The sequence below is a fragment of the Oncorhynchus kisutch genome, linkage group LG14 (assembly GCF_002021735.2).
Source record: "Oncorhynchus kisutch isolate 150728-3 linkage group LG14, Okis_V2, whole genome shotgun sequence".
NCBI lineage: Eukaryota > Metazoa > Chordata > Actinopteri > Salmoniformes > Salmonidae > Oncorhynchus > Oncorhynchus kisutch.
Window position 1 is genome coordinate 89,699,694 of NC_034187.2, and position 15,818 is coordinate 89,715,511.

At 42.6% G+C, this 15,818-nt stretch overlaps 1 protein-coding gene across 1 annotated transcript in view; it reads right to left on the minus strand.

The window, feature by feature from the left end:
• Positions 1–15,818, minus strand: part of LOC109881178 (neurocalcin-delta A) — a 79,490-nt gene that overhangs the window by 17,846 nt on the left and 45,826 nt on the right. The window contains exon 2 of the mRNA XM_020473334.2: positions 7,668–8,068. Coding sequence (XP_020328923.1) covers positions 7,668–8,045 — 378 coding nt within the window. The 5' untranslated portion in view covers positions 8,046–8,068. The remainder of the gene's footprint in view (positions 1–7,667; positions 8,069–15,818) is intronic.

A 15,818-nucleotide genomic window follows, 5' to 3' on the forward strand; every position in this document is an offset into this window, starting at 1 on the left:
TCAACACCACAGTGCCCTCAAAGCTCATCACTAAGCTAAGGACCCTGGGACTAAACACCTCCCTCTGCAACTGGATCCTGGACGTCCTGACGGGCCGCTCCCAGGTGGTAAGGGTAGGTAACAACACATCCGCCTTGCTGATCCTCAACAATGTGGCCCCTCAGGGGTGCATGCTCAGTCCCCACCTGTACTCCCTGTTCATTCATGACTGCACGGCCAGGCACGACTCCAACACCATCATTAAGTTTGCCGACGACAAAAGAATGGTAGGCCTGATCACTGACAATGACAAGACAGCCTATAGGGAGGAGGTCAGAGACCTGGCCATGTGGTGCAAGGACAACAACCTCTCCCTCAATGTGATCAAGACAAAGGAGGTAATTGTGGACTACAGGAAAAGGAGGACCGAGCACTCCCCCATTCTCATCGATGGGGCTGTAGTGCAGCAGGTTGAGAGCTTCAAGTTCCTTGGTGTTCACATCACCAACAAACTAACATGGTTCAAGCACACCAAGACAGTCTTGAAGAGGGCACGACAAACCCTATTCCCCCTCAGGAGACTGAAAAAGTTTGTCATTGGTCCCTATATCCTCAAAAGGTTCTACAGCTGCACCATTGATAGCATCCTGACTGGTTGCATCACTGCCTGGTATGGCAAATGCTCGGCCTCCGACTGCAAGGCACTACAGAGGGTAGTGCTAACGGCCCAGTATATCACTGGGGACAAGTTTCCTGGCATTCAAGAGCTTTATATCAGGTGGTGTCAGAGGAAGGGCCAAAAAATTGTCAAAGACTCCAGCCACCCTAGTCATAGACTGTTCTCTCTGCTACCGCATGGCAAGTGATACCGGAGTGCCAAGTCTTTGGACCAAAAGGCTTCTTAAAAGCTTTTACCCTAAAGCCATAAGACTCCTGAACATTTAATCAAATTGCTACCCATACTATTTGCATTGCTCCTCCCTTTTACGCAGCAGCTACTCTCTGTTTTTTTATCTATTTATATATAGTCACCTTAATTAATAACTCCTACATATGACCTCAATATCCTCAAGTAACCGGTGCCCCTGCACATTGACTCTGTACCGGTACCCCCTGTTTACAGCCTCGCTATTGTTATTTTACCGCTGCTCTTTCATTATTTGTTACTTTTATTTCCTATTCTTATTTTTATTTATTTTTTAAAACTGCATTGTTGGTTAATTGTGGGCTTGTAAGTAAGCATTTCACTGTAAGGTGTTGAATTTGGCGCAACACATGTTGAATTCGGAGCATGTGACAAATAACATTTGATTTGAGGAATAAAGCCTCTCTTGAAAAAGCCAACCCTTGACCCGGAAAATGTAAACAACTATCAGCATATGTCGAATCTCCCATTCCTCTCAAACATTTTAGAAAAAGCTGTTGCGCAGCAACTCAATGCCTTCCAGAAGACAAACAATGTATACGAAATGCTTCAGTCTGATTTTAGACCCCATCATAGCACTGAGACTGCACTCGTGAAGGTGGTTTAAATGGCATCAGACTGAGGCTCTGCATCTGTCCTCTTTCTCCTAGACCTTAGTGCTGCTTTTGACACCATCGATCACCACATTGTTTTGGAGAATTTGGAAACCCAAATTAGTCTACACGGACAAGTTCTTGCCTGGTTTAGATCTTATGTGTCGGAAAGATATCAGTTCGTCTCTGTGTATGGTTTGTCCTCTGACAAATCAATTGTAAGCGTCAGTGTTCCTCAGGGTTCTGTTTTAGGACCACTATTGTTTTCACTATATATTCTACCTCTTGGTGATGTCTGTCAGAAACACAATGTCAACATTTACTGCTATACGGACGACACACAGCTGTACATTTTGATGAAACATGGTGAAGCCCAAACATTGCATACCCTGGAAGCATTTGTTTCAGACATAAGGAAATGGATGGTCGCAAATGTGTTACTTTTAAACACGGACAAAACACAGATGCTAGTTCTAGGTCTCAAGAAATCTGTTTTTTTCCATCTTCGTAAAATTGCAGAAAAACCATGCTTTTGTCACTTCTAGATTAGCCTACTGCAATGCTCTACTATCCGGCTCCAAAGCACTAAATACATTTCAGTTAGTGCTAAACACGGCTGCTAGAATCTTGACTAGAACCCAACAATTTGGTCATATTACTCTAGTGCTAGCCTCTCTACACTGACGTTTGAACATCTTGAAGAACAATCTGGCCTTAAATGGCCATATACTCATATAATCTCCACCTGGTTGGCCCTGTCCGGGGGTATAGTTCTCTCTCTCTCTTTCTCTTCTCTCTGAGGACCTGGGCTCTAGGACCATGCCTCGGGACTACCTGGCCTGATTACTCCTTGCTGTGCATAGTCCACCTGGTCATGCTGCTGCTCCAGTTTCAACTGTTCTGCCAGTGGCTATGGAACCCTGACCTTGTCCCGGACCTGCTTCCTTGTCCCGGACCTGCGGGTTTCGACACCCTCTCTCTGCCGCACCTGCTGTCTCTAACTCTGAATGATCGGCTATGAAAATCCAACTGACATTTACACCTGAGGTGCTGACCTGTTGCACCCTCTACAACCACTGAGATTATTATTATCTGACGCTGCTGGTCATCTATGAACATCTTGGCCATGTACTGTTATAATCTCCACCCAGCACAGCTAGAAGAGGACTGGCCACCCCTGATACTGACTGAAGCACTGCTGGTAAATGTTCACATTACAACAACAGCACACAGGGGGAGGGGGGGGGGGTCCTAGCCACTGTGCTTCTGCACCTGCATTGCTTGCTGTTTGGGGTTTTAGGCTGTGTTTCTGTACAGCACTTTGTGACATCTGCTGATGTAAAAGTACTTCATAAATACATTTGATTGATTCCTGATTCCCGATGGATCTATCCACAAAGTTCCCGATGGATCTACCCAGTCCCAGGTGGATCTACCCAGTTCCAGGTGGATCTAAACAGTCCCAGGTGGATCTACCCAGTTCCAGATGGAACTAAACAGTCCCAGGTGGATCTACCCAGTTCCAGGTGGATCTAAACAGTTCCAGGTGGAACTAAACAGTCCCAGGTGGATCTACCCAGTTCCAGGTGGATCTAAACAGTTCCAGGTGGATCTACCCAGTTCCAGGTGGATCTACCCAGTTCCAGGTGTATCTACCCAGACCTAGGTGGATCTACCCAGTTCCAGGTGGAACTAAACAGTCCCAGGTGGATCTACCCAGTTCCCAATGGATCTACCCAGTTCCAGGTGGATCTAAACAGTCCCAGGTGGATCTACCCAGTTCCAGGTGGATCTAAACAGTCCCAGGTGGATCTACCCAGTTCCAGGTGGATCTACCCAGTCCCAGGTGGATCTACCCAGTCCCAGGTGGATCTACCCAGTTCCAGGTGGATCTACCCAGTCCCAGGTGGATCTACCCAGTTCCAGGTGGATCTACCCAGTTCCAGGTGGATCAAAACAGTTCCAGGTGGATCTAAACAGTTCCAGGTGGATTGCCATCAGCCTGCTTGTATCACAGGGAAAGCTAACTAACTGACTGACCGGCTGCCAGATTCCTAGATTTTTCAAAGCTGATGTCAAAGAGCTCTGACTCAGAGCTCTGACCAAATTAACAAGAAGATAAAACTAATGAACCCAACTGGAGAATGGGATTATGTTTAGTGATCAACTTAAAATAGCAGCCCTGGACAGGGGTGATGAAAGAGGCATGTGAAGAGGATTGACATGGCCTGTGGTGGGCAGCAGGCCCAGACCACACCACAACACCATAGGGGTAGTCTAGTGCCACAGTAACACCATAGGGGTAGTCTATACACACAGTAAAACCATAATAGTAGTCAATACCCACAGTAACACCATAGGGGTAGTCTATACCCACAGTAACACCATAATAGTAGTCAATACCCACAGTAACAACCATAGGGGTAGTCTAGTCCCACATTAACACCATAGGGGTACTCAATACCCAAAGTAACACCATAATAGTAGTCTATACCCACAGTAACACCATAGGGGTAGTCTATACCCAAAGTAACACCATAATAGTAGTCTAGTCCAACAGTAACACCACAACAGTAGTCTATACCCACAGTAACACCATAGTGGTAGTCTAGTCCCATAGTAACACCATAATAGTAGTCAATACCCACAGTAACACCATAGGGGTAGTCTATACCCACAGTAACACCATAATAGTAGTCAATACCCACAGTAACAACCATAGGGGTAGTCTAGTCCCACAGTAACACCATAGGGGTAGTCTATACCCAAAGTAACACCATAATAGTAGTCTATACCCACAGTAACACCATAGGGGTAGTCTATACCCAAAGTAACACCATAATAGTAGTCTATACCCACAGTAACACCATAGGGGTAGTCTATACCCAAAGTAACACCATAATAGTAGTCTAGTCCAACAGTAACACCATAACAGTAGTCTATACGCACAGTAACACCATAATAGTAGTCTATACCCACAGTAACACCATAGGGGTAGTCTATACCCACAGAAACACCATAATAGTAGTCTATGCCCACATTAACGCCATAATAGTAGTCTATACCTACAGTAACACCATGAGGTAGTCTATACCCACAGTAACACCATAACAGCAGTCTAGAACCACAGTAACACCATAGTGGTAGTCTAGTCCCATAGTAACACCATAATAGTAGTCTATACCCACAGTAACACAGTAGTGGTAGTCTAGTCCCATAGTAACACCATAATAGTAGTCTATACCCACAGTAACACCATAGTGGTAGTCTAGTCCCATAGTAACACCATAATAGTAGTCTATACCCACAGTAACACAGTAGTGGTAGTCTAGTCCAACAGTAACACCATAATAGTAGTCTAGACCCACATTAACACCATAATAGTTGTCTATACCTACAGTAACACCATGAGGTAGTCTATACCCACAGTAACACCATAGGGGTAGTCTAGTCCCACAGTAACACAATAGAGGTAGTATAGTCCCTCAGTAATACCATAGAGGTAGTCTAGTCCCACAGTAACACCATAGTGGTAGTCTATACCCACAGTAACACCATAGGGGTAGTCTAGTCACACAGTAACACCATTATAGTAGTCTATACCCACAGTAACACCATGGGGGTAGTCTAGTCCCACAGTAACACCATAGGGGTAGTCTAGTCCCACAGTAACACCATAATAGTAGTCTATACCCACAGTAACAACCATAACAGTAGTCTATACTCACAGTAACACCATAGGGGTAGTCTATACCCACAGCAACACCATAATAGTAGTCTATACCGACAGTAACAACATAGGGGTAGACTATACCCACAGTAACACCATAATAGTAGTCTATACCCACAGTAACAACCATAATAGTAGTATATACCCACAGTAGCACCATAATGGTAGTCTAGTCCCACGGTAACACCATAATAGAAGTCTATACCCACAGTAACACCATAATAGCAGTCTATACCCACCGTAACACCATAGTGGTAGTCTAGTCCCACAGTAACACCCTAATAGTAGTCTATACCCACAGTAACACCGTAGGCGAGTCTAGTCCCACAGTAACACCATAATAGTAGTCTAGTCCCACAGAAACGCCAAAATAGTAGTCTATACCCACAGTAACTCCATAATAGTAGTCTATACCCACAGTAACTCCATAATAGTAGTCTAGTCCCACAGTAACACCGTAGGGGTAGTCTAGTCCCACAGTAACACCATAGGGGTAGTCTAGTCCCACAGTAACACCATAGAGGTAGTCTAGTCCCACAGTAACACCATAGAGGTAGTCTAGTCCCTCAGTAACACCATAGGGGTAGTCTAGTCCCACAGTAACACCATAGTGGTAGTCTAGTCCCACAGTAACACCATAGAGGTAGTCTAGTCCCTCAGTAACACCATGAGGTAGTCTAGTCCCTCAGTAACACCATAATAGTAGTCTATACCCACAGTAACTCCATAATAGTAGTCTAGTCCCACAGTAACACCATAGGGGTAGTCTAGTCCATCAGTAACACCATAGGGGTAGTCTAGTCCATCAGTAACACCATAGGGGTAGTCTAGTCCCACAGTAACACCATAGGGGTAGTCTAGTCCCACAGTAACACCATAGGGGTTGTCTAGTCCCACAGTAACACCATAGGGGTAGTCTATACCCACAGTAATACCATAGGGGTAGTCTAGTAACACAGTAACACTATAGAGGTAGTCTAGTCCCACAGTAACACCATAGAGGTAGTCTAGTCCCTCAGTAACACCATAGGGGTAGTCTAGTAACACAGTAACACCATAGACTGATATAGCTGGTGTGATAATGAGTGGACAGCTAGAGCCAGACTGATATAGTTGGTGTGATAATGAGTGGACAGCTAGAGCCAGACTGATATAGCTGGTGTGATGATGAGTGGACAGCTAGAGCCAGACTGATATAGCTGGTGTGATAATGAGTGGACAGCTAGAGCCAGACTGATATCGCTGGTGTGATCATGAGTGGACAGCTAGAGCCAGACTGATATAGCTGGTGTGATGATGAGTGGACAGCTGGAGAAGGAGACTATGTGACTAGACAGCCTTTATGGGGTTTCGCTCAGTAAAAGCCTGATGGGTGATTATTCAAGGGCTAGGGTATTTACACACAGCTGTGTAAGGGATTCACTCATATGTAAACACAACTGCACAAGGATAGAATAGATAGGCATATATAGACAGATAGGCATCCTGTCTCAGCCTCCAGTATTTATGCTGCAGTAGTTTATGTGTCGGGGGGCTGGGGTCAGTTTGTTATATCTGGAGTACTTCTCCTGTCCTATTCGGTGTCCTGTGTGAATCTAAGTGTGCGTTCTCTAATTCTCTCCTTCTCTCTTTCTTTCTCTCTCTCGGAGGACCTGAGCCCTAGGACCATGCCCCAGGACTACCTGACATGATGACTCCTTGCTGTCCCCAGTCCACCTGGCCATGCTGCTGTTCCAGTTTCAACTGACCTGAGCCCTAGGACCATGCCCCAGGACTACCTGACATGATGACTCCTTGCTGTCCCCAGTCCACCTGGCCATGCTGCTGCTCCAGTTTTAACTTCCACCTGACTGTGCTGCTGCTCCAGTTTCAACTGTTCTGCCTTATTATTATTCGACCATGCTGGTCATTTATGAACATTTGAACATCTTGGCCATGTTCTGTTATAATCTCCACCCGGCACAGCCAGAAGAGGACTGGCCACCCCACATAGCCTGGTTCCTCTCTAGGTTTCTTCCTAGGTTTTGGCCTTTCTAGGGAGTTTTTCCTAGCCACCGTGCTTCTACACCTGCATTGCTTGCTGTTTGGGGTTTTAGGCTGGGTTTCTGTACAGCACTTTGAGATATCAGCTGATGTACGAAGGGCTATATAAATACATTTGATTTGATTTGATTTGATATAGACACAGAGACAGAGAGAGAGACAGACAGGAAGACAGAGACAGACAGAGAGACAGACAGGAAGACAGAGACAGACAGAGAGACAGACAGGCAGCTAGACAGAGACAGACAGGCAGACAGACAGACAGACAGACAGACACAGACAGACAGACAGACAGACAGACAGACAGACAGACAGACAGACAGACAGACAGACAGACAGACAGACAGACAGACAGACAGGCAGACAGGCAGATAGGCAGATAGGCAGATAGGCAGACCTGTACGATCTCCAGCATCTCTGCCTTGCTGATGTATCCGTTCCCGTCCAGGTCGTACATGCTAAAGGCCCACTTCAGTTTTTGGTCCAGGCGGCCACGAGATGTAACGCTCAGAGCAATTATGAACTCCCGGAAGTCTATGGTCCCGTCCCCGTTGGCGTCGAAGGTGCGGAAGACGTGCTCTGCGAACTTGGAGGCGTCTCCGTAAGGGAAGAAGTTACCATAGATCTTCTTAAACTCCTCCATGGAGAGGTTCCCGCTGGGGCAGTCCCTCAGGAAGCCCTTATACCACTCCTGGATCTCAGCTTCGGTGAAGTCCGTGCTCTCCAGCAGATCCTGCATCACCTCTGGGCGGAGTTTGCTGTTCTGCTTCCCCATTTTAGATGTTTTGGTGGTTTTAGCTGTGGAGGGAGAGGAAGGGGGTAGAGAGAGAGAGATGGAGGGAGAGAGTGATTAGTTGTCATTCAGCTTCTCAACTGAGCTTGTTCAATGGGTCAGAGAGAGAGAACGAGGGAGGGAGAGAGAGAACAAGGGAGAGAGAGAAAGAGGGAGAAAGAGAGAGAAAGAGGGAAAGAGACAATTAACTGATTTACGCAGGTTTGTGTTGATACCTGAAAAAATAATTGGGCAATGTTCATATGGTCCCCTTTCAAACAGCTACATTTATTCACATTTTTGGCAGCATTTGCCTTTTATATAATCATTGCTTAGACGCAACTGAGCGAGAAACATTCAACTTTGACCCCATTGTTGTGATAATTCTCATGGTAACCTGATGTTACAGCAAGCTCTGAATTATTCTGACAGAAAGGCACTGCGTTCATTTTTTCACATTCACAACAGTAAATTAAAAGCTCGCCATACTAGTAAAAAATGAGTAAATAACGACTTTGTATCCAATGCCATCCTATTCAGAGCTGGAGGAAGGATTGGGTGACCCTCCCACTGTTCATTCTGGACATCGCTGTGGAGGATGGAGATACTGGGCTGCTGAACACTTTATCAACTGTTTTACACAGGGGAACACAATGCCTCTACATTAGACCTTGATATAAAGGTACAGGGGAACACAATGTCTCTACATTAGACCTTGATATAAAGGTACAGGGGAACACAATGCCTCTACATTAGACCTTGATATAAAGGTACAGGGGAACATTAGACCTCTACATTAGACCTTGATATAAAGGTACAGGGGAACATTAGACCTCTACATTAGACCTTGATATAAAGGTACAGGGGAACACAATGCCTCTACATTATACCTTGTTATAAAGGGACAGGGGAACATTAGACCTCTACATTATACCTTGATAAAAATGTACAGGGGAACATTAGACCTCTACATTATACCTTGTTATAAAGGGACAGGGGAACGTTTGACCTCTACTTTATACCTCGATATAAAGGTACAGGGGAACATTAGGCCTCTACATTATACCTTGTTATAAAGGGACAGGGGAACATTAGACCTCTACATAAGCCCTTGATATAAAGGTACAGGGGAAAATTAGACCTCTACATTATACCTTGATAGAAAGGTACAGGGGAACATTAGACCTCTACATTGTACCTCGATATAAAGGTACAGGGGAACACAATGCCTCTACATTAGACCTTGATATAAAGGTACAGGGGAACACAATGCCTCTACATTAGACCTTGATATAAAGGTACAGGGGAACACAATGCCTCTACATTAGACCTTGATATAAAGGTACAGGGGAACACAATGCCTCTACATTAGACCTTGATATAAAGGTACAGGGGAACACAATGCCTCTACATTAGACCTTGATATAAAGGTACAGGGGAACACAATGCCTCTACATTAGACCTTGATATAAAGGTACAGGGGAACATTAGACCTCTACATTATACCTTGATATAAAAGTACAGGGGAACACAATGCCTCTACATTAGACCTTGATATAAAGGTACAGGGGAACACAATGCCTCTACATTAGACCTTGATATAAAGGTACAGGGGAACACAATGCCTCTACATTACACCTTGATATAAAGGTACAGGGGAACACAATGCCTCTACATTAGACCTTGATATAAAGGTACAGGGGAACACAATGCCTCTACATTAGACCTTGATATAAAGGTACAGGGGAACACAATGCCTCTACATTAGACCTTGATATAAAGGTACAGGGGAACACAATGCCTCTACATTAGACCTTGATATAAAGGTACAGGGGAACACAATGCCTCTACATTAGACCTTGATATAAAGGTACAGGGGAACACAATGCCTCTACATTAGACCTTGATATAAAGGTACAGGGGAACATTAGACCTCTACATTATACCTTGATATAAAAGTACAGGGGAACACAATGCCTCTACATTAGACCTTGATATAAAGGTACAGGGGAACACAATGCCTCTACATTAGACCTTGATATAAAGGTACAGGAGGACATTATGCCTCTACATTAGACCTTGATATAAAGGTACAGGGGAACACAATGCCTCTACATTAGACCTTGATATAAAGGTACAGGGGGACATTATGCCTCTACATTAGACCTTGATATAAAGGTACAGGGGAACACAATGCCTCTACATTGGACCTTGATATAAAGGTACAGGGGAACACAATGCCTCTACATTAGACCTTGATATAAAGGTACAGGGGAACACAATGCCTGTACATTAGACCTTGATATAAAGGTACAGGGGAACACAATGCCTCTACATTAGACCTTGATATAAAGGTACAGGGGAACACAATGCCTCTACATTAGACCTTGATATAAAGGTACAGGGAACACAATGCCTCTACATTAGACCTTGATATAAAGGTACAGGGGAACACAATGCCTCTACATTAGACCTTGATATAAAGGTACAGGGGAACACAATGCCTCTACATTAGACCTTGATATAAAGGTACAGGGGAACATTAGACCTCTACATTATACCTTGATATAAAGGTACAGGGGAACACAATGCCTCTACATTAGACCTTGATATAAAGGTACAGGGGAACACAATGCCTCTACATTAGACCTTGATATAAAGGTACAGGGGAACACAATGCCTCTACATTAGACCTTGATATAAAGGTACAGGGGAACATTAGGCCTCTACATTAGACCTTGATATAAAGGTACAGGGGAACACAATGCCTCTACATTAGACCTTGATATAAAGGTACAGGGGAACATTAGACCTCTACATTAGAACTTGATATAAAGGTACAGGGGAACACAATGCCTCTACATTGTACCTTGATACAAAGGTACAGGGGAACATTAGACCTTGATATAAAGGTACAGGGGAACACAATGCCTCTACATTAGACCTTGATATAAAGGTAGAGGGGAATGTTATACCTTGATATAAAGGTACAGGAGGACATTATGCCTCTAAATTGTACCTTGATATAAAGGTACAGGGGAACATTAGACCTTTACATTATACCTTGATAGAAAGGTACAGGGGAACATTAGACCTCTACATTGTACCTTGATAAAAATGTACAGGGGAACAGTAGACCTCTACATTATACCTTGATATAAAGGTACAGGGGGACATTAGACCTATACATTAGACCTTGATATAAAGGTACAGGGGAAATATTAGGCCTCTACATTATACCTTGATATAAAGGGACAGGGGAACATTAGACCTCTACATTATACCTTGTTATAAAGGGACAGGGGAACGTTTGACCTCTAAATTATACCTCGATATAAAGGTACAGGGGAACATTAGACCTCTACATTATACCTCGATATAAAGGTACAGGGGAATGTTATACCTTGATATAAAGGTACAGGAGAACATTATGCCTCTAAATTGTACCTTGATATAAAGGTACAGGGGAACATTAGACCTCTACATTATACCTCGATATAAAGGTACAGGGGAATGTTATACCTTGATATATATATACAGGAGAACACTATGCCTCTAAATTGTACCTTGATATAAAGGGACAGGAGAACATTATGCCTCTAAATTGTACCTTGATATAAAGGCTCAGGGGAACATTAGACCCCTACATTATACCTCGATATAAAGGTACAGGGGAATGTTATACCTTGATATAAAGGTACAGGAGAACACTATGCCTCTAAATTGTACCTTGATATAAAGGGACAGGAGAACATTATGCCTCTAAATTGTACCTTGATATAAAGGCTCAGGGGAACATTAGACCTCAACATTAGACCTCGATATAAAGGTACAGGGGAATGTTATACCTTGATATAAAGGTACAGGAGAACATTATGCCTCTAAATTGTACCTTGATATAAAGGTACAGGGGAACATTAGACCTCTACATTATACCTCGATATCAAGGTACAGGGGAACATTATACCTTGATATAAAGGTACAGGGGAACATTATACCTTGATATCAAGGTACAGGGGAACATTATACCTTGATAGACAGGTACAGGTGAACATTAGACCTCTACATTATACCTCGATATAAAGGTACAGGGGAACATTAGGCCTCTACATTATACCTTTATATAAACGTACAGGGGAACATTAGACCTCTACATTATACCTTGATATAAAGGTACAGGGGAACATTAGACCTCTACATTATACCTTGATATAAAGGTACAGGGGAACAATAGGCCTCTACATTAGACCTTGATAGAAAGGTCCAGGGGAACATTAGACCTCTACATTATACCTTGATATAAAGGTACAGGGGAACATTAGACCTCTACATAAGCCCTTGATATAAAGGTACAGGGGAACATTAGACCTCTACATTATACCTTGATAGAAAGGTACAGGGGGACATTAGACCTCTACATTGTACCTCGATATAAAGGTACAGGGGAAAGTTATACCTTGATATAAAGTTACAGGGGAACATTATGCCTCTAAATTGTACCTTGACATAAAGGTACAGGGGAACATTAGACCTCTACATTATACCTCGATATCAAGGTACAGGGGAACATTATACCTTGATATAAAGGTACAGGGGAACATTATACCTTGATATCAAGGTACAGGGGAACATTATACCTTGATGGACAGGTACAGGGGAACATTAGACCTCTACATTATACATTGATATAAAGGTATAGGGGAACATTAGGCGTCATTAAACCTTTATATAAAGGTACAGGGGAACATTAGGCCTCTACATTAGACCTTGATAGAAAGGTCCAAGGGAACATTAGACCTCTACATTATACCTTGATATAAAGGTACAGGGGAACATTACACCTCTACATTATACCTTGATAGAAAGGTCCAAGGGAACATTAGACCTCTACATTATACCTTGATAAAAAGGTACAGGGGAACATTACACCTCTACATTATACCTTGATATAAAGGTACAGGGGAACATTAGACCTCTACATTATACCTTGATATAAAGGTACAGGGGGACATTAGACCTATACATTAGACCTTGATATAAACGTACAGGGGAACATTAGGCCTCTACATTATACCTTGTTATAAAGGGACAGGGGAACGTTTGACCTCTACATTATACCTCGATATAAAGGTACAGGGGAACATTAGACCTCTACATTATACCTCGATATAAAGGTACAGGGGAATGTTATACCTTGATATAAAGGTACAGGAGAACACTATGCCTCTAAATTGTACCTTGATATAAAGGGACAGGAGAACATTATGCCTCTAAATTGTACCTTGATATAAAGGCTCAGGGGAACATTAGACCTCAACATTATACCTCGATATCAAGGTACAGGGGAACATTATACCTTGATATAATGGTACAGGGGAACATTATACCTTGATATCAAGGTACAGGGGCACATTATACCTTGATAGACAGGTACAGGTGAACATTAGACCTCTACATTATACCTCGATATAAAGGTACAGGGGAACATTAGGCCTCATTATACCTTGATATAAAGGTACAGGGGAACATTATGCCTCTACGTTATACCTTTATATAAACGTACAGGGGAACCTTAGACCTCTACATTATACCTTGATATAAAGGTACAGGGGAACATTAGACCTCTACATTATACCTTTATATAAACGTACAGGGGAACATTATGCCTCTACATTATACCTTGATATAAAGGTACAGGGGGACATTAGACCTATACATTAGACCTTGATATAAAGGTACAGGGGAACATTATGCCTCTACATTATACCTTGTTATAAAGGGACAGGGGAACGTTTTACCTCTACATTATACCTTGATATAAAGGTACAGGAGAACATTATGCCTCTACATTATACCTCGATATCAAGGTACAGGGGAATGCTATACCTTGATATAAAAGTACAGGAGAACATTATGCCTCTAAACTGTACCTTGATATAAAGGCTCAGCGGAACATTAGACCCCTACATTATACCTCGATATAAAGGTACAGGGGAATGTTATACCTTGATATAAAGGTACAGGAGAACACTATGCCTCTAAATTGTACCTTGATATAAAGGGACAGGAGAACATTATGCCTCTAAATTGTACCTTGATATAAAGGCTCAGGGGAACATTAGACCTCAACATTAGACCTCGATATAAAGGTACAGGGGAATGTTATACCTTGATATAAAGGTACAGGGGAACATTATACCTTGATATCAAGGTACAGGGGAACATTATACCTTGATAGACAGGTACAGGTGAACATTAGACCTCTACATTATACCTCGATATAAAGGTACAGGGGAACATTAGGCCTCTACATTATACCTTTATATAAACGTACAGGGGAACATTAGACCTCTACATTATACCTTGATATAAAGGTACAGGGGAACATTAGACCTCTACATTATACCTTGATATAAAGGTACAGGGGAACAATAGGCCTCTACATTAGACCTTGATAGAAAGGTCCAGGGGAACATTAGACCTCTACATTATACCTTGATATAAAGGTACAGGGGAACATTAGACCTCTACATAAGCCCTTGATATAAAGGTACAGGGGAACATTAGACCTCTACATTATACCTTGATAGAAAGGTACAGGGGGACATTAGACCTCTACATTGTACCTCGATATAAAGGTACAGGGGAAAGTTATACCTTGATATAAAGTTACAGGGGAACATTATGCCTCTAAATTGTACCTTGACATAAAGGTACAGGGGAACATTAGACCTCTACATTATACCTCGATATCAAGGTACAGGGGAACATTATACCTTGATATAAAGGTACAGGGGAACATTATACCTTGATATCAAGGTACAGGGGAACATTATACCTTGATGGACAGGTACAGGGGAACATTAGACCTCTACATTATACATTGATATAAAGGTATAGGGGAACATTAGGCGTCATTAAACCTTTATATAAAGGTACAGGGGAACATTAGGCCTCTACATTAGACCTTGATAGAAAGGTCCAAGGGAACATTAGACCTCTACATTATACCTTGATATAAAGGTACAGGGGAACATTACACCTCTACATTATACCTTGATAGAAAGGTCCAAGGGAACATTAGACCTCTACATTATACCTTGATAAAAAGGTACAGGGGAACATTACACCTCTACATTATACCTTGATATAAAGGTACAGGGGAACATTAGACCTCTACATTATACCTTGATATAAAGGTACAGGGGGACATTAGACCTATACATTAGACCTTGATATAAACGTACAGGGGAACATTAGGCCTCTACATTATACCTTGTTATAAAGGGACAGGGGAACGTTTGACCTCTACATTATACCTCGATATAAAGGTACAGGGGAACATTAGACCTCTACATTATACCTCGATATAAAGGTACAGGGGAATGTTATACCTTGATATAAAGGTACAGGAGAACATTATGCCTCTAAATTGTACCTTGATATAAAGGTACAGGAGGAACATTAGACCTCTACATTATACCTCGATATAAAGGTACAGGGGAATGTTATACCTTGATATATAGGTACAGAAGAACACTATGCCTCTAAATTGTACCTTGATATAAAGGGACAGGAGAACATTATGCCTCTAAATTGTACCTTGATATAAAGGCTCAGGGGAACATTAGACCTCAACATTATACCTCGATATCAAGGTACAGGGGAACATTATACCTTGATATAATGGTACAGGGGAACATTATACCTTGATATCAAGGTACAGGGGCACATTATACCTTGATAGACAGGTACAGGTGAACATTAGACCTCTAC